General features: G+C 33.9%; 1 protein-coding gene across 2 annotated transcripts; it reads right to left on the reverse strand.

The window, feature by feature from the left end:
- Positions 1–3,694: 3,694 nt before the first annotated feature.
- Positions 3,695–11,595, reverse strand: LOC143059498 (ganglioside GM2 activator-like). Of its 2 annotated transcripts, XM_076233009.1 has the most exons (5): positions 11,436–11,595; positions 9,985–10,189; positions 8,587–8,797; positions 4,066–4,108; positions 3,695–3,801 (listed from the first exon to the last, which is right to left on the reverse strand). In XM_076233009.1, the coding sequence occupies exons 1-5, from the start codon at positions 11,515–11,517 to the stop codon at positions 3,725–3,727; spliced, it is 618 nt and encodes a 205-aa protein (XP_076089124.1). In that variant the 5' UTR covers positions 11,518–11,595; the 3' UTR covers positions 3,695–3,724. The 2 variants fall into 2 exon arrangements, with proteins under 2 accessions (XP_076089124.1, XP_076089123.1); XM_076233008.1 differs by lacking the exon at positions 4,066–4,108 and having other exon boundaries at positions 3,695–3,844.
- Positions 11,596–19,355: the final 7,760 nt, after the last annotated feature.

The following is a 19,355-nucleotide window of genomic DNA, read 5'->3' on the forward strand; positions in this document are numbered from 1 at the left end:
GCTGGAGCATTATGGTTAATTCAAAGTGATACCCGTCTCTTGTTATAAACTGTATGTGGAATTCTTTAGGTTGTTTTAGGGTTCATGTTGCTTAGTGTTTAGTTTTCTACGTCGTTGTATTTTATAGGTTGTTGTCTGTCCGTTTGGAAGTTTTTGGTGTTCAAGTTGGATTGACATTGTCAGTCCGTTTGGTAGTTTTTGGTGTTCAAGTTGGATTGACATTGTCAGTCCGTTTGGTAGTTTTTGGTGTTCAAGTTGGATTGACATTGTCAGTTCGTTTGGTAGTTTTTGGTGTTCAAGTTGGATTGACATTGTCAGTTCGTTTGGTAGTTTTTGGTGTTCAAGTTGGATTGACATTGTCAGTTCGTTTGGTAGGTTTTGGTGTTCAAGTTGGATTGACATTGTCAGTTCGTTTTCGACATAAGTTTGACCATCTCTTTTGTTTCTTTCGCCTCTCTTATGAAGGTGTGAATTGGGGTTTACAGAATAGCGAAAAATAGACAAAAAAGTAGAAAAATAGAGAATAATGAGGTGCTAAAAGAGAATAGAGAATAATGGGCAAAAATTAAGAAGAATAAAGAAAAATTGCATAAAAAATATAAGAGTACAAAAATGAAGCCCCCAACTCCAGACCTTCACTTATTGGTGTTAAAATGCATATTAAGAAATCCATGATTGTACAGAGAGAGAAGAAACTTAGTAGATTTAGTAGAAGATAAGCCAACAGAGAAAAAAATAAAACTTTTGCTGATTATTTATAAGCCATATATATGTTGATGACAGTGCTTTGTTCCAACCATCCATGAGTTGAAACCCCATCTGCCACAAGACGTAGCATTGTAGAAAATAGTTGTGGCGCAAAAGGACGCATTTTTGGCGCAAACGGATTTCTCCCTTCTTCTTCGGTTCCCCGTGTATCATTGACGTTTATCGCACCTGTCCTTATATAAAACTCATAAGTGAGATCAACAAGCACTGATACTAAAAGGTAAAAAGAAATAGACAACAAACAATAAGTTATCAATAATCTTTATTTGATCTTACTATCCAAATATACATCCGAATCCAGAGCACGCATGCTCGACAGTCAAATCAGCATCAAGACACAGAATCTGTTCACCTGAAGAATTCTCGTTCACTTCGATGTGAGCATGATAGTCACCCTGGAATAAAAATACAAGGAGAATCAAGATTGAAACCTAATTGTGTGTTCGCATATTACTGCAATTACACAGTTTTTATCACTAACTTACTAGCTTGCGGTTAATTCATAACTTGTTTGTTTCATGATCACGAAATGTTGCTGTTCAATCTTGAACCTGTAATCCATTTGTTGTCGTTTGTTGCTGTTTATATATGTGTTACATATTTCGTTTTGGTTCATTATTTTGTACTTATAATATGCCGTTAGTTTTCTCGTTTGAATTTTCACGTTTATATTTGTCAGGTTTTTTTTTTGGGGCCTTTTTTAACTGACTATATGCGGTATTGAAGACCGCATGGTGACCTATTATTGTTAACTTCTGTGTCATTTGGGTTATTGCGGAGAGTTGTCTCACTGACAATCATACCACATCTTCATAGCTTTATGATAAAGGTACACGAAGAATATATACAATGCAGAACAGCATCTGACTCTTTAATAATGGTATGACAAATAGTAAAACATAAGTAATAACAGTAATACATAATAGTTGTGCTATACAAGTGTTCACATATTTTGAAAAATAAATGCATTTTTTTTTTAATTTTTCAGTTATAAATTCAAGGAGCCAAAGTTGTATGCAAAATTATCAAATTAGACATGCCTATGTAAAGGCATTTCTCCATTAGTCCAATAGTCTTGATAATCTTGATCGTTAGATAAATAAATGTGAAACACATGAAAAATAGAAAAAAAATAATTTCAAAATAAAAATGATATAATTTATATAGCATGTATATAGTGAAACGCTTTTTGGAATTTATTGAAATTTCAATTGAATGTTTTGGACTACCAAATGATTTTCGTTGTCTTCCATCTTAGAGGTACGAAGCTAAGTCATTTGATTGTTGAAAAAAAACCTTTTTAACTTGATTCCAGGTGAAAAGTACAGAAATAAATACATAATAATGGGTTTTACTGTGCGTATTGATGTGCGGTTTTTTTCTGCATTGGCTCAGTAGAGGTAAAGGGGGAGTGTTGAGATCTAAAAAAAACATTTTTAACCCTGCCGCATTTCTGCGCCTGTTCCAAGTCAGGAGCTTCTGGCCTTTGTTAGTCTTGTATGATTCTTAACTTTAGTTTCTTGTATATAATTCGGAGTTTAGTATATGACGTCCATTATCACTGAACTAGTAATATAAACAAATCCTATATTATAGATATAGGAAGATGTGATATGAGTGCCAATGCGACAACTCTCCATCCAAGTCACAATTTGTAAAAGTAAACCATTAAAGGCCTTCAACACGGAGCCTTAGCTCACACCGAACAACAAGCTATAAAGGGCCCTGAAAATACTAGTGTAAAACCATTCAAACGGGAAAACGAACGGTCTAATCTATATAAAAACGAGAAACGAGAAACAATTATGAACCACATAAACAAACGACAACTACTGAACATCGGGTTCCTGACTTAGGACAGGTGTAAACAATAAAACATTTAGGTATATAGGAAACGCGGGGGGGCGGGGAATCAGAGACAAATGCATGTGGTAATAACCATGATAACTGCATCCTAAATAACGAAATTATATGTCGTAATTTATAACTACATCCTAAACCCACTAACTTAATCGACAAGGCTGGAGCCTTATCGTTAATTCAAAGTGATACCCGTCTCTTGTTATAAACTGTATGTGGAATTCTTTAGGTTATTGTAGGGTTCATGTTGCTTAGTGTTTAGTTGTCTACGTCGTTGTATTTTATAGGTTGTTGTCTGTCCGTTTGGTAGTTTTTGGTGGTCAAGTTGGATTGACATTGTCAGTTCGTTTGGTAGTTTTTGGTGGTCAAGTTGGATTGACATTGTCAGTTCGTTTTCGACACAAGTTTGACCATCTCTTTTGTTTCTTTCGCCTCTCTTATGAAGGTGTGGATTGGGGTTTACAGAATAGCGAAACATGGACAAAAAAAAGTAGAAAAATAGAGAATAATGAGGTGCTAAAAGAGAATAGAGAATAATGGTAAAAAAGTAGTAGAAAAATAGAGAATAATGAGGTGCTAAAAAAAGAATAGAGAATAATGAACAAAAAGTAAGAAGAATAAAGAAAAATTGCATAAAAATATTAGAGTACAAAAATGAAGCCCCCAACTCCAGACCTTCACTTATTGGTGTTAAAATGCATATTAAGAAAGCCATGATTATACAGAGAGAGAAAAAAACTTTGGTGAAGATTTAGTAGAAGATAAGCCAACAGAGAAAAAAAATAAAACTTTTGCTGATTATTTATAAGCCATATATATGTTGATGACAGTGCTTTGTTCCAACCATCCATGAGTTGAAACCCCATCTGCCACAAGACGTAGCATTGTAGAAAATAGTTGTGGCGCAAAAGGACGCATTTTTGGCGCAAACGGATTTCTCCCTTCTTCTTAATTTTGGGTTCCCCGTGTATCATTGACGTTTATCGCACCTGTCCTTATATAAAACTCATAAGTGAGATCAACAAGCACTGATACTAAAAGGTAAAAAGAAATAGACAACAAACAATAAGTTATCAATAATCTTTATTTGATCTTACTATCCAAATATACATCCGAATCCAGAGCACGCATGCTCGACAGTCAAATCAGCATCAAGACACAGAATCTGTTCACCTGAAGAATTCTCGTTCACTTCGATGTGAGCATGATAGTCACCCTGGAATAAAAATACAAGGAGAATCAAGACACAGAATCTGTTCACCTGAAGAATTCTCGTTCACTTCGATGTGAGCATGATAGTCACCCTGGAATAGAAATACAAGGAGAATCAAGACACAGAATCTGTTCACCTGAAGAATTCTCGTTCACTTCGATGTGTGCATGATAGTCACCCTGGAATAGAAATACAAGGAGAATCAAGACACAGAATCTGTTCACCTGAAGAATTCTCGTTCACTTCGATGTGTGCATGATAGTCACCCTGGAATAAAAAAACAAATTAGAGAATTCATTCCTTTTCTTTTGAGTAAATTGAAAGGGAAATATTCTTGTAATGTATTGTTTACATGATTAACGGGATTAAAGATTATTTTTTTCTTTATTAGGAAAATAAGGAGATGTGATAATATTGGCGATGACACAATTATCCATCAATGTTCAAATAAAGTGGATATTGCATATATATTTGTTTTGTTATATTTCATATACATGATATATATATGTTGTGTACAAGTTGTAATGTTGTACAAATTATAATTTGTACAGATATTTTGTACAAGTTATCAGTGTTTTATGACCTACTGAACACAAATGGATGATGCAAGCACACAGTCTTTTGTTTCGCATATTTCTGTCATATTTTTTACAACTTCATGATACAGTCTAATACTGAGCATTGATACAAAAACATTATAAGACCACACAAAGATTGTGTATGATGATGAATATGGTATAAGGAAAACAATAAACTTAGAATTTAAACCATTCAGGTATCCTCATTTCCAGTTTGAAGACAAGGAGAATAGCACTATATATATATAGATGTTAGGTTGAAGTATAATATTTTGAATTTAAAACATTCCACTGGTACATTTTATAAGATACACCTGTATCACCTGTTGCAAGAAGGAAGGTGTCATAAAACTTATAACTTGTACAAAAACCCTGTACAAATTATAATTTGTACAAACTTACATCTTGTACACAACATATACATGTATAACAACAGGGGCGGATGCAGGAATTTTCGAAAGGGGGGTGCTAACCCAGGAAACCCAGGGCAAAGGGGGGTGCAAAACATATGTCCCGATACAAATGCATTGATCGGCAAAAATAAAGGGGGGGGGTGCGCACCCCCGGAACCCCCCCCCCCCTGGATCCGCCACTGAACAATCTCATTCAGAATATTGTATTTTTATATTAAAATTTACAAAAGTATCAGATCCTTTAGAATATTTAAATATATGATTCTATGTTGATTGACTTCGTTACAGCTCTTCTATAAAAGCACGCAAAGCAAACCTTAGACCAACTTGCTTATTATGTTTGTACTTGGATGTTTACAAACAATAGGTAGGCGGAGTTTCAGTCTGTTTTATACATACTGGGATTTGATTGGACAATAAAAAATAAAAATTGACTTAAATGGAGTTAATGTTTATTATCCATTCAAATTCCAGCATAAAGTAAACAGACTGAAACAGACTACCTACCTGTTGTTTACAAACATCTAAAAACATGGTAAGCAAGTTGATCAAAGGTTTTTATAGAATAGCTGTAAATTTTTAATGTTTGTTAGTATTGCCATGCTTGTTTTAGTAATGCAATCCAATATTTGGATTATACACCGATCAAATTATTTACCAAATAAGAGATGTTAATAGATCATGGGTCATTTTAAAAAAAAATGTCGAATGTTCAGTACACCCATGCTAAAATTTGTATTTCTAATGGAAATTTCAGTTGTAATGGTTTAAATGAAAGCTTGTCGGATTCGTGATTCAGAACATTAATAATAAACACACCTTATATCTATTTTGATAAGATTAAACTGCATTTAAGTCCGATTTGGGGGTATTTGTGTGCGTACAGTGTCAGAAAAACACATTTCAAATGATTTTTTTTTCCGATTTTCTGATCGCCTTGATATCTGCAAAAGGGACTTTTTAAGAACGTTAATTATTACTCTAACGAAAAATCGTAGCTTCTTTATAATTGTATGTAAAATATTATCTACAAACTAAATTCAATCAGCGTACGGGAGGTTCATGTCCATCCTGTTACCGCTATTAAATCAGCCGTTAAAATATTCTCCCTATGAATATTGAATCAGTCAGTGTTGATTTCAAAAGTGCAAAGTAATCTTTACATTTAAAACGCCTCGTTTCTTCAACGACAGTGTAGAGAAAAGAAATTGCAAGACATTTAGTGAAAAAAAAATAGAGTGTACTTTTTTTCATTTCTATGCTGTTACCAACAATTTTGATTAATTACACCAACAGTATGCTTGTAAAAAGTGCAATAACGTGTTGGAAACCAAATTCACAATAGAAAACCATAATCACCTCACCAAAGGGAGTAGTTATTTCACAACAACAATCAAAACCGAAGAAATTTGTCTATCCTTTTACTATGGTTGCTATGGTTACAGTAACATAATAGACAATTGTAGACAAAAACGTCGTTAATGTTTTTATCTCAACATATCTAGGTGCAAAACGAATGAAATATTTCGTTGTTTGAACTCATCTTAAGGTTATAACGTCTTAATTAATCTTCCCAATTAAGTATTTGCAGGTGCAATACTGGTATCGGTAACAGGATAGACAAAAAGGTAACAGGATAGACTTTTATATAGTGATATATCAGAAACGTACGTTCCTGTTACCAATGAAATAAAGAGAAAAGTAAACTAACTTATGAGGGATTTACTTGATGTTGGGTTTATTTGAAAGGGTGAAAAAATGCCGAACAATATAAATTGCTATCATAGACTTGCATTACTGTTGGTAATTTTTACAACTTTTGAAAACCAATTTTTAGAGGCATTTTTCAGTACAACCTGGAAAATTGGCAAATAATCTCAATGATTATTTTACAGAATGATTATATATAAAAGTTTATTCTCTTGAAAACCATATAATTGACTACGTAAAACAAGCTTAATTAATATTGTATCTAAACCTTTTCTTAATAACCCAAAATTTCTTTTGAAAATGGTAACAGGATGGACAAAATATTGTACCACCGATCAAAAAATGTTTCAAGATATTCTTGTATGACATCATTAAGATTGCATCTTTTAATATGTTGTTCTTAAAGTACTGTTTGTTTTGATTTGCTTATGTAGAGCTAGGGTTGTTTGAATAAGTAACTTTTAATAAATTTTTCAATTTCAAAATACGACACTTTTTGAAAATGACCCAGATAATATATTCATTGCTAAAGACCGCTGCATAAAAACCTAGACTGAATTACGATAGAATGATCTATAAATAGAATGAATGATCACCACGCTGCAAACCAAGAAAGTATGTTTGGTATTTCAGGAATGTGGTGCTGTAGCTATTAATAACTATTAACAGAATTATTGCTTACCGCTGCAAACCAATAAAGTATATTTGGCATTTGAGGAATGTGTATGATATAGCTGTTGGTAACTATGAATAGTATGGTAGCTTACCGCTGCAAACCAAGAAAGTATCTTTGGCATTTGAGAAAAGTAGATGAAATAGCTGTTGATAGTTATGAATAGAATGATAGCTTAGCGCTGCAAACCAAGATTGAATCTTTGGTATTTCAAGAATGTGTATGTTGGAGCTGTTATTAACTATAAATAGAATGATTGCTTACCACTGCAAACCAAGAAAGTATCTTTGGCATTTCAGGGATGAACATGCAATAGCTGTTGATAGCTATGAATAGAATGATTGCTTACCGCTGCAAACCAAGAAAGTATCTTTGACATTTCAGGGATGAACATGCAATAGCTGTTGATAGCTATGAATAGAATGATTGCTTACCGCTGCAAACCAAGAAAGTATCTTTGACATTTCAGGGATGAACATGCAATAGCTGTTGATAGCTATGAATAGAATGATTGCTTACCGCTGCAAACCAAGAAAGTATCTTTGGCATTTCAGGGATGAACATGCAATAGCTGTTGATAGCTATGAATAGAATGATTGCTTACCGCTGCAAACCAAGAAAGTATCTTTGACATTTCAGGGATGACCATGCAATAGCTGTTGATAGCTATGAATAGAATGATTGCTTACCGCTGCAAACCAAGATTGAATCTTTGGTATTTCAGGGATGAACATGCAATAGCTGTTGATAGCTATGAATAGAATGATTGCTTACCGCTGCAAACCAAGAAAGTATCTTTGACATTTCAGGGATGAACATGCAATAGCTGTTGATAGCTATGAATAGAATGATTGCTTACCGCTGCAAACCAAGAAAGTATCTATGACATTTCAGGGATGACCATGCAATAGCTGTTGATAGCTATGAATAGAATGATTGCTTACCGCTGCAAACCAAGATTGAATCTTTGGTATTTCAGGGATGAACATGCAATAGCTGTTGATAGCTATGAATAGAATGATTGCTTACCGCTGCAAACCAAGAAAGTATCTTTGACATTTCAGGGATGAACATGCAATAGCTGTTGATAGCTATGAATAGAATGATTGTTTACCGCTGCAAACCAAGAAAGTATCTTTGGCATTTCAGGGATGAACATGCAATAGCTGTTGATAGCTATGAATAGAATGATTGCTTACCGCTGCAAACCAAGAAAATGTCATTGGCATTGAGGGATGTAGATGAAATAGCTGTTGATAGCTATAAATAGAATGATTGCTTACCGCTGCAAACCAAGAAAATGTCATTGGCATTTAGGGATGAACATGCAATAGCTGTTGATAACTATACATAGAATAATTTCAGGCTTACCGCTGCGAACCAAGAAAGTATCTTTGGTATTTCAGGAATGTGGAGACTGTAGCTCTTAATATTTACTGCTTGAGCTGGTTGTGGGCATGCGTTATATGTGACACCACTTTTGGCTAGCATGGCCTGAATCTGTGTCCCTATTCCTCCCATAATCCCTGCCCAGTTTTGTGTGACCATATCATCTACCATTGTACAGATATCGTTGTATGTACTGTAAAACAAACACAATTCAGTCAGGCATAACATGATATAGATATCGTTGTATGTACTGTAAAACAAACACTATTCAGTCAGGCATAACATGATATAGATATCGTTGTATGTACTGTAAAACAAACACAATTCAGTCAGGCATAACATGATATAGATGTCGTTGTATGTACTGTAAAACAAACACAATTCAGTCAGGCATAACATGATATAGATATCGTTGTATGTACTGTAAAACAAACACAATTCAGTCAGGCATAACATGATATAGATATCGTTGTATGTACTGTAAAACAAACACAATTCAGTCAGGCATAACATGATATAGATGTCGTTGTATGTACTGTAAAACAAACACAATTCAGTCAGGCATAACATGATATAGATATCGTTGTATGTACTGTAAAACAAACACAATTCAGTCAGGCATAACATGATATAGATATCGTTGTATGTACTGTAAAACAAACACAATTCAGTCAGGCATAACATGATATAGATATCGTTGTATGTACTGTAAAACAAACACAATTCAGTCAGGCATAACATGATATATTGAAATAAGTAGATGTGGTATGATTACCAATGAGACACCTCATGGGGGGGGGGGGGGGTCCTAGTAATCACATAATCACCATTTGTTTGCCAATATAATCACATAATCATTAAATATTTGCTTATCTTTAGTAATCAAATAATCATAAACTAAAAATACAGTCCTAGGTAATCAAATAATCATGAAATATTTGGCTTAATAATCAAATAATCATTAAAAAAACGGCCAAGTAATCACATAATCAAAAACCCCATGAGGGCCCTCACCAATGAGACAACAATCTCCGTAGTTCAAATCAAGTGGATATAAGCTATACATCATTATGTATATGCAACCGTAAACCTGTTTGCTGTCTCCTGGAAGAAAAAGGTTGGTGTTAATGTTTTCCTTTTATTTTGTTTTGTTTGGACCCCCCTTTTTGTGGTAAAAATTTTGTTGATGATATAGGGAACCACTGAAGCATGACCCACACTTCAGGCAAGTCTGCATTGGGGTATAAATATGCATTTATTCAATAAAAATTATGTAATCTAAGTTGCCTTTCAGTCGTCTTTGTTATATGCCATTGTCCCCTTAAACCCCACCCCCCAAAAAAAAATAATAATCTTAATTATGAAATAAGAAATACAAACCATGAACCAACGTGGGAGATACACGGAATAGGGATATCCAACAGGAAGGTTTTCCTCTTTATGGAGATTGTTAGAGAAGAACTAGAAACACTCCGTGTGAGGCTCCCATTGATTGATAGGTTGATGTCACCTGGAATTACTACCGGTACTGGGGTTACGCTTACACTTCCGAGGGATAGAGGTGGGTTCGATTTCAGAGTCGCTCCTGAAAATGAAAAATACTCTTTATAAAGAATGAAAATTACACTTTAATATAATGCTTCCAATGAGCTTTATAAGAGTTAACTTCACCAGAAACGCTCACATATATATAAAAAGAAGATGTGGTACGATTGCCAATGAATGAGAAAATTCTCCACAAGAGACCAAAATAACACAGAAATTAACAAATATCGGTCACCGTAAAGCCGATAAATAGATAATATACTTATCTTGACATTTTTTGGGTGTTTAACTTCCATTCTGTATGTGTTGGATGTGGTAATACTCGTCACAAAATGCAAAAATTTAAAAAGTAACATAGAAAACTATAGAAATTCAAAATATCAAAATTAAGATTAGAATAACAAAAATTTAAAACAAGAATTTTAGGGTTAATTTATCTTGTAATTCACAGAAAATGTTATGAAATTCCGCTCAAGACGTGCCCTTCGACAATGAGAGACAAAAAAATGTCCCGAAATGACAAATATAAAAAAATATTCAAACGAGAGAAACTAACAGACAGATTTATTTTCAAAATAATGAACGAAAAACAAAAATGATATTTAACACAAATGGCGATTTTTGAAATACATGCCATTATAAATTTTAATAAAAAAAAAACTAATTGGTCAAGTGTAAAAGTCAATACTCCGTTCCACGTCATCCAAACTGTACGTTATAATCTGTGAGCGCCATAATTTTAGCATTATCTAAATTTATGCAGCAAGATGTGAAAATATAGGACATAAGATAGAACAGGGTCTGCTCTTATTTTTCTTATCATCTTATCAGCATTTGCCGTACTTTTAAACTAGTCTGACTTAGGTCTCAAGGGTTCACCGGAAAACATATTTTGTGCATGAGTTGCAATAAAATTGAGAATGGAAATGTGGAATATGCCAAAGAGACAACAACCCGACCATAGAAAAAAAACAACAGCAGAAGTTCACCAACAGGTCTTCAATGTAGCGAGAAATTCCCGCACCCGGAGGCGTCCTTCAACTGGCCCCTAAACAAATATATACTAATTCAGTGATAATGAACGCCATACTAATTTCCAACTAGGCTTATAGAATAGGGGAAAAGTAGAAAAAATGTGCAAAATAAATGGCAAAAAATAATGAACAGAGAAAAAAAAAAGGCAAACAATTCCTCTTTTTTTCAAATACAGAAATGAAGGACCCGTTCCCGCCCAGACTCTCCTAAAGGTAAGCTATTCCTGCCTTCCTATTGAAATAGTGACTTACCACATTTGCTCCACTGTAAAGAGGTATATTTAGCATTTGCTGAAACCATCAGAGAAAGCAAGCATAACAATATCGCCGCCATTGTTGGTTAAAGTACAATCCGAACGAGTGGTCGAGATACGAAGTCAGATCTTATATATCAAATATTTCCACCTTATCTTTGCAGACGATTGTTTGGGTCGTGACATGTTTCCGAATCTAAAATCCTTGTTTTAGAAAATGTTCTTCTAATGTTAGTTGACAATTGAAATAAACTATGATGTTGTAAAGATTTATGAGGTAAAATTTAGTAAGAGGTCAACCAAAATAACAAATTCTTAAGTACAATTTAGTGTTATTGTTGAGGTCACCATGTAGTATTTAACAATAAATGTGATGAAATTTTACTTCATAACCACCGTTTATAGATTAAGAACAATTTGATAATAATTCCGGACTTTCGTGATACACTACGGTGTATATTTGATTTTTGTCAGTAGTTTCTGAGGAGAAGATTTTTAGAAGTTAACGACGAAGACGGCTACCAAGGGATGAGAAAATATCACTTAGCCCTCTGGGCCAGGTGAGCTAAAAAAGCAAAACGGACAAAAAGCAAAAGCGTCAGACAAAAAGCAACGGACAAAAAGCAAAAGTGTCGGACAAAAAGCAAAGTTATCGGTCAAAAAGCAATAGCGTTCAAAAAGCTTATTTTGAACAAAAAAACACAGTATCAAACGATGAGCAAACGATTGACTCTAAATTTAAACTTTCTTAAATATTGCAAGGCGTTCTCCGCACAATATTTACGCTAAATTTCAAAAAATAAATATACGATGAAATTGAAAAACAACACTTCGATTTAACTTTAAAATCCACAAGGAAAGTTACAAATTGCTCATTTCGAGGCATTATAGAAATATTTTGCGTTATCATGTTTTATTTTATTGACTCCAGGGCGATAGCTCTTTATCATCCTCTCTGGTATAAGAGAAGGTCATTTTGGTTTGTATCCCTCCTACAAGTGTTGATTGACATCCAAAACCTTTTTATTTATAAGATTAATGGAGGTTAGTCAAAGTCACTAATGATGTCCCGACTCAATCTGACAGGCGTACTAGCTATAGAGGACAACATATATTTAGGCATATTTATACAAATAAAGACTTCTTTAAGTCATCTTTTTTCCAAGCACTATTGCTGTCTGGAACAATCTCCCAGAAGCAATTTGCATGTCACCCTCCATAGAATCCTTCAAAGGTGGTATATCTGCCTTAACATTTGAAGAATCCTGTCTGACTAATTAGTTATTGTATTTAAGCCACTTTAAATTCTCCCTCATAAATTCGTCCGAATTTAAAACATTTCTAATCTATCTACATGGCGAAATAAGAGGCAAGTCAAAATGTGGGTTTGGTTTGCTCGCAGTAACTTTCTTATTTTCTGTGCGATACAACATTTAATTATGATAATAAGACATTACAAATATATCCCAGCAAATACACATCTAGCTATTCTAAACTAAATCATTATTAAATAAATAAAAATAATATACTATGCAGAACGTGTTGTTACTTTGAAGTTACTGTGAGAACCTCGATACAAATTATCCAAGTATCGGACTTATATACCCCACCCGTATTCCCGCCTATGAAATGCTCGTGCAGTACTCACTAAAGACTTATATATAGATACTATCCAACCAGTTCTTCAAACTTGTTTTACAACTTGTTCTACAAACCACAGTTACTAAAGATAGAAATAGATAAGGGAAAACCCCAAATATAACGGAATAGAAATAAATTTAAATTCTCCCTCATAAATTCGTCCGAATTTAAAACATTTCTAATCTATCTACATGGCGAAATAAGAGGCAAGTCAAAATGTAGGTTTGGTTTGCTCGCAGTAACTTCGATGTAACAAAGGAAAAAATAAAAACAAAAATGTTGTATGAGGATTATATACCAAGATTCAGAGAGACAGCCATCTGAGATTTTAAAGTGTCTTTTATATACCCATCTTTAGCTTTATCAGAAGCCCCATCTACCATGAGCTTTAAGTAACCTATCAGATACTCCTCGATTTGCGCCAGTGGAAGCACCACCACTTCTTAAACTATGGAGCCCAAACTTGGACTTATCTATACCAATGTCTGTCAAACTCTCTAACAAAATCTCCCTAGCTCTAGTATATGACAATGGATTATTTATACTGCATAATTTATAAACAGCTTTTGATTTTAAGTAAGAAAGCGCTCTAAAAATATAGTTATCTGAATGCAAATTCAACTTAGCTAAATCGATGTACCTTTTCAACCAAAGAACTGGACATAAATCTGTGCCTGTAGCAGCTATAATAACAGAATTGCCCCTTCTATATAAATCAGTTTTACTTTTCTCAATACAAATTTTTATACAACTGTCATAGAATTCAATATTGCTCATCTTGATATTGGCCAATTCGCTATACCTCAAAAACCCAGAAAAACCTAATAGAAATAAAACTACCACTCTCAGTTTCTTAAGATCAGAAGAATCTCCAAATTTCAAAACAATTCTATTTAATATATCAGGCGTAATTGGCTCTTTTTTAATTATAGGTTTGCTTAACAGTCTCCTACCACCTTCGTAAATAAGACCTAGAAATTTATCTGAACAAGGATTATGTTTGAAATGAAAATCATGGAACCATTTAATTGCATAAAAACTAAAATCTAAAATTGCGACACTGGATCCCTGTTGAATAAGTCCACCTAAATACAGCGAAACTGTTGTGATCGTCGCAGGTAAACACTCAAGCGAACATGTATTACACCACTTTTCAAACTTCTTAAAATAGCACTTGTATTTCTTAATGGTAGCACTGGATCTCGCTGATTCAACGAAAGATGGCAAATCTCGAATAACACTGGCGAATCTCGAATCATTAGTATAGGTCTCAAATTGTTTCCATTGATCTGGAAAACAAATAGTATAATGAATACTAAGCAAAAATTGTTCAATATGAATTTACGTATATATATACATGTAACAAAACAAACATTGCGGCATTTTACCTCGCAATTCATATTTATAAACTGTGGCATTCAACCCTCACAGTAAAAAAGTTCATACAGATGTTAAACATCATAACTGCGGCATTCAACCATCGCAGTATCTCAAAATCAATTTCATACAAAAGTTATACACACATATTATATCTTATCTGCGGCATTCACTCTTCGCAGAAAGAACTATACTATAAATTGAAACGTTTTCTACAGCTAAAACTGTCCAATATACATCACAATGTTAATATCGAGAGAAATCTAGTAGCAATACATATACATTGCTGTTAAAAGGTTTCTGTGCGAATATACTATTTTCCTGCGAACCTTTTGTGAAAAAGTTCATAGGTTTTACATACTCTCTAAAATCTATAACAAAATCTTTAAATTTGTCTGTAAATCTATTGACTAAAACAGGCCAAAACAATGCTGATTTCTATTTTGGTACAACCAATGTACCTCTAGCTCCACATAACTGCATATGATTTAAACACTTGCCAACTAAATGGACTGGAGAAACTAACCAGTTATTATGGCAAGACCAATCATATGCGAAAGCATCCACCCCCGAGGTATCCGGTGTAAAGTATTTAGAATTAAAATATTCTACTTTACTATTTTTAGAATCCGCAAAACGATCACATGTGAATGGCCCCCACAATGAACTAAAATACGTAAAAATATGTGTTGAAACGCCCCAATCATCATAATCAAAGATTTTACTTAGATAGTCTGCGTAATAATTCTCATCTCTGGGAATCCATTCAAGTTCTAAGAAAATATCACAAGATAAACACATGTGGAATATACTTAAAGCGATTTCCTGCAACTCCATTTTCGTGCTACCCTTTTTAACAATATGTACAACGTTTTGGTTATCAGTATACAACTTGACAAATTTTCCTGCTAATTCAGACTTAAACATGAAATATTGTTTTCTACAGTTTTTAGCTCTCTCCATGTAGAACTTTTGTCTCGTTCAAGACCATCAAACATAAAATGTACAATTTTGTTATCATTTGAAATAAACCCTGCACCAGCGTACTGACTAGCATCAGTAAATATTACACGCTGAGGCATTCTATTCATAGGTACAATTCGTTTGAAAGACAATGACTCGCACTCAAAATACCAAAACTTTAACTCTTCTACAATATAATCATTTACTAGAATTTTCTCATCCCATGAATTTCTACAACATACTAACATATGCATGTGCTTTGTCATTATCTGGCAAACATTACCAAGTGCAGGAATCATGGATATAATTTTTCCGCATATTTTTGCTATGTTTCGACAAGTAAAATGCGTATTACCTTCAACTGAATTAGAAATAGCTTCTTTTAAGGTTCTTAATTTTTTGGTCGATATTTCTAAAGTACAATCTTTAAAATTCCAAACAAAACCCAACCATTCAATCACTTGGACTGGTTCCCATACTTCTTCTTCTGGAAGTCCACCCTATCTGCAGGGTCACCGCATTTAAAAATTTTGTTTATTTTTAAAATTGCGTTATTTAAAATTCTATCTACTGGTTAAAATTTAAAATAATATTAACAGTTAGAATAGGATAAAACTAAAAATTAGTTAAAACAGGAACTTGTATGTACACTATACATTTAAAATTATAAAATGGATAAAAGTAATCTTATCAGTTGTTTATATTCTCTTAGCAACGGAAAGTGAAAGGAACTACTAATCTGTACTAGTAATTGGTTAAATTTATGGACTAGTATGGTTTCTTAATAAGTTTAAATATATGTAATTAAAAGATAAAATGGTAAGGGATACGAATAAAACAAGAAACTTGTAAAAATTAGTTTTAAGTAAAACAGTAGAGTTTGTCAATAGAATTTGGGTCTGTATATTCATACACTCTTTTCTGTATTAGCAATAAAACCGGAAAGCAGTAAATCTTTTTCGACTATTTTAGATATTTTTGAACAAGTTTCAAAATTTTCTGCAATTCCCATACCGTCGTCTAAATAAACTACCATAGGGAATCCTAATGATCTCCAATATTTAACTAAAACACGTACAGTCTTTGTAAATACATGACCAGCCGATGAAAGTCCAAAAGGTAAAACTGTAAAATTAAAATATCTAGCCGTATCGCCATATTTCCAAGAGAATCCCAAATATTTTTGATGATCGGGGTGAATGTCCAAATGATGGTAACCCGACTTCATATCAAATTTAAACCCGAAACTGTTAGAATTGACAAAAGTTAAAGCTTCTTTTAATCCTTCGAATTTTATTTTCTGTTTTTCAACAAATTTATTAATATGTCTTAAATCTAAAACTAGCCTTTCTTTTCCTGAACTATTAACTGAAACAGTAAGTGGATTAACCACAAATGTGCATTTAACTTCTGTTATACAATTTTTTTATAAAAGTTCCCGAATAGAATTTTCAACAAACTCTGAATGCTGTAAGGCTGATCTATTATTTTTGAGAAAAACAGAAGGTGGATCACTAAAAAATGGAATTCTATAACCAAAATCAATAACGTTCATAATAAAATCATTAGCATGAAGTACATTTTTCCAATATGATGAATGTTTTTTCAAATTGCCTTTAACATTTACAAGATTTTTGCCAGATTTTTTCTCATAATTGTTACCAAATTCAAATAAATACTCAACTTCGTCAGTTTCTGTGTTGTTACTGTGTCTTTCCTGTGTGTTGATCCTGCTGGAACTTTGGTGCACTAAAAGTGGCTGTAGGAGTACTTCTTTGGGGACAGTTCCGTGCGAAATGCCCGGGTTGATTGCAGTAGAAGCACTTGTATGTTTCTTTGACTCCGTCTGTACCACCGACTTGGCTAAGGCCACGAAAAAAGCTTCTGGAATTAAATTTTCCTCGACTGGAACCACTGTTTGCAGCATCGGGTTTATTGTACGGCTTATAGTTTCTTTTTCTAGCAGCCCTAGAAATAGCAGCGCGTAAATCACTAGCATCTTCTTTATTTTCTGCCAACGGACTATCCAAATATTCCTTTACTGTGTCCCAACCGTGTTTATCAGCTATCTTAAGGATCTTATTCCGCTTTCGAAGTACTTCTTTCTCCTCGGAAATGATACTACTAACTTCTGTAACGTTGCCCAACTTTATACAGCTTTCAATGGCGGAAAGTTTATCCAAGCGTTCGGAATTAAACGAATGTTGAATCTTTATTCCTTAGCTCTTGAATGTGAATTCTGTTTGTTCGACACCGGTTGCCTTTGTACTTTTGCCAAACCGAGCTTCAAAATGGTTAATCATCGACTCTTTCTGTTTCTCTAATGCGTTGTTTAAAGCTGAAGTGAAAAGCGAAATGGCCCCATCGGTAGTCAACTCTGTATCATGATGATCTTCACCAGTAGCGTTATGGTCTTGTTCAGAACCTGTGTCGGACATACTATGCAGAACGTGTTGTTACTTTGAAGTTACTGTGAGAACCTCGATACAAATTATCCAAGTATCGGACTTATATACCCCACCCGTATTCCCGCCTATGAAATGCTCGTGCAGTACTCACTAAAGACTTATATATAGATACTATCCAACCAGTTCTTCAAACTTGTTTTACAACTTGTTCTACAAACCACAGTTACTAAAGATAGAAATAGATAAGGGAAAACCCCAAATATAACGGAATAGAAATAAATGTACATAATGTGTTTAACATTAAGCTACAACTAGTGTTATTTTAAATTATAATTGAACTGTGATAAATATTTTATTTTGTTATAACACAATGTTTCGACCCACATTTGCAGTTCCGGGATATTCCACACTCTGGCACCGGAGTCTTTCCGGTACCAGGAAGAAGAAGAAGAAGAAGAAGAAGAAGAAGAAGAAGAAGAAGAAGAAGAAGAAGAAGAAGAAGAAGAAGAAGAAGAAGAAGAAGAAGAAGAAGAAGAAGAAGAAAGAAGAAGAAGAAGAAGAAGAAGAAGAAGAAGAAGAAGAAGAAGAAGAAGAAATTTCCAGTCATAAATCGATCTGGTTAATCTCAGCGTTGGTAGACAGTGCCTATATTTGACTTTGTTATTTTCTATTGGAGAAAAATACGCCTCCGTATAATACTGGCTGAATACGCTTCCGTATAATACTGGCTGAATACGCTTCCGTATAATACTGGCTGAATACGCCTCCGTATAATACTGGCTGAATACGCCTCCGTATAATACTGGCTGAATACGCTTCCGTATAATACTGGCTGAATACGCTTGGAACCGTATAATACTGGCTGAATACGCCTCCGTATAATACTGGCTGAATACGCCTCCGTATAATACTGGCTGAATACGCTTCCGTATAATACTGGCTGAATACGCTTCCGTATAATACTGGCTGAATACGCTTCCGTATAATACTGCGGCGGAATAAAGTTTTTGTGTAAGCCATATCGCCTGTCTGAGCAGAATCGTCAGATATCTGTACCCTCTACGGAAAGTACAGAGGTAAGTATCAAAAATGGAATGAAAACTGTATTTCAAATCTTTTTCTTATAATTTTTGAAAAAAAACGAAAACACTGAATTGTCGTGGATAAGAAAATATATAAGAAAAAAATATTTTGATTCGGCATAAGTTAAATACACAACACAAGCTCTAAGGAAATTTTTACCGAATATAAAAAACATATGCATAACATAACGGTCGTAATAGGGGTACCTTCATAACAATAGCTGTAAAAAGGCTTGCCAAATTACGTTATCGGTACTTTTGGTGCATGCATGACGATAAAACGTACATCATATTTCTTTTAGACGATAAAAACTGTGAAAATCGACTGATTTTGACGATTGATCACGCTAGTTTTCTCTCAGAAATAACGATTTACGATAATTATTTGAAATCCTTGACGAATCCCAAAATTTTGACGACTCATGTTATAATCTAAATCTATTTGAC

This window comes from Mytilus galloprovincialis, chromosome 14 (genome assembly GCF_965363235.1).
Source record: "Mytilus galloprovincialis chromosome 14, xbMytGall1.hap1.1, whole genome shotgun sequence".
Taxonomy (NCBI): domain Eukaryota; kingdom Metazoa; phylum Mollusca; class Bivalvia; order Mytilida; family Mytilidae; genus Mytilus; species Mytilus galloprovincialis.

Excerpts from the sequence above, each read along its gene's own strand:
- LOC143059498 (XM_076233008.1), bottom strand. The coding sequence starts at position 11,517 with ATGGCGGCGATATTGTTATGCTTGCTTTCTCTGATGGTTTCAGCAAAT. Across the intron at positions 10,190-11,435 it reads TTTACAGTGGAGCAAATGTG|GAGCGACTCTGAAATCGAAC; the intron begins GTAAGTCACTAT and ends TTTCATTTTCAG. Across the intron at positions 8,798-9,984 it reads ATCTCCCACGTTGGTTCATG|TACATACAACGATATCTGTA; the intron begins GTTTGTATTTCT and ends TTTGTTTTACAG.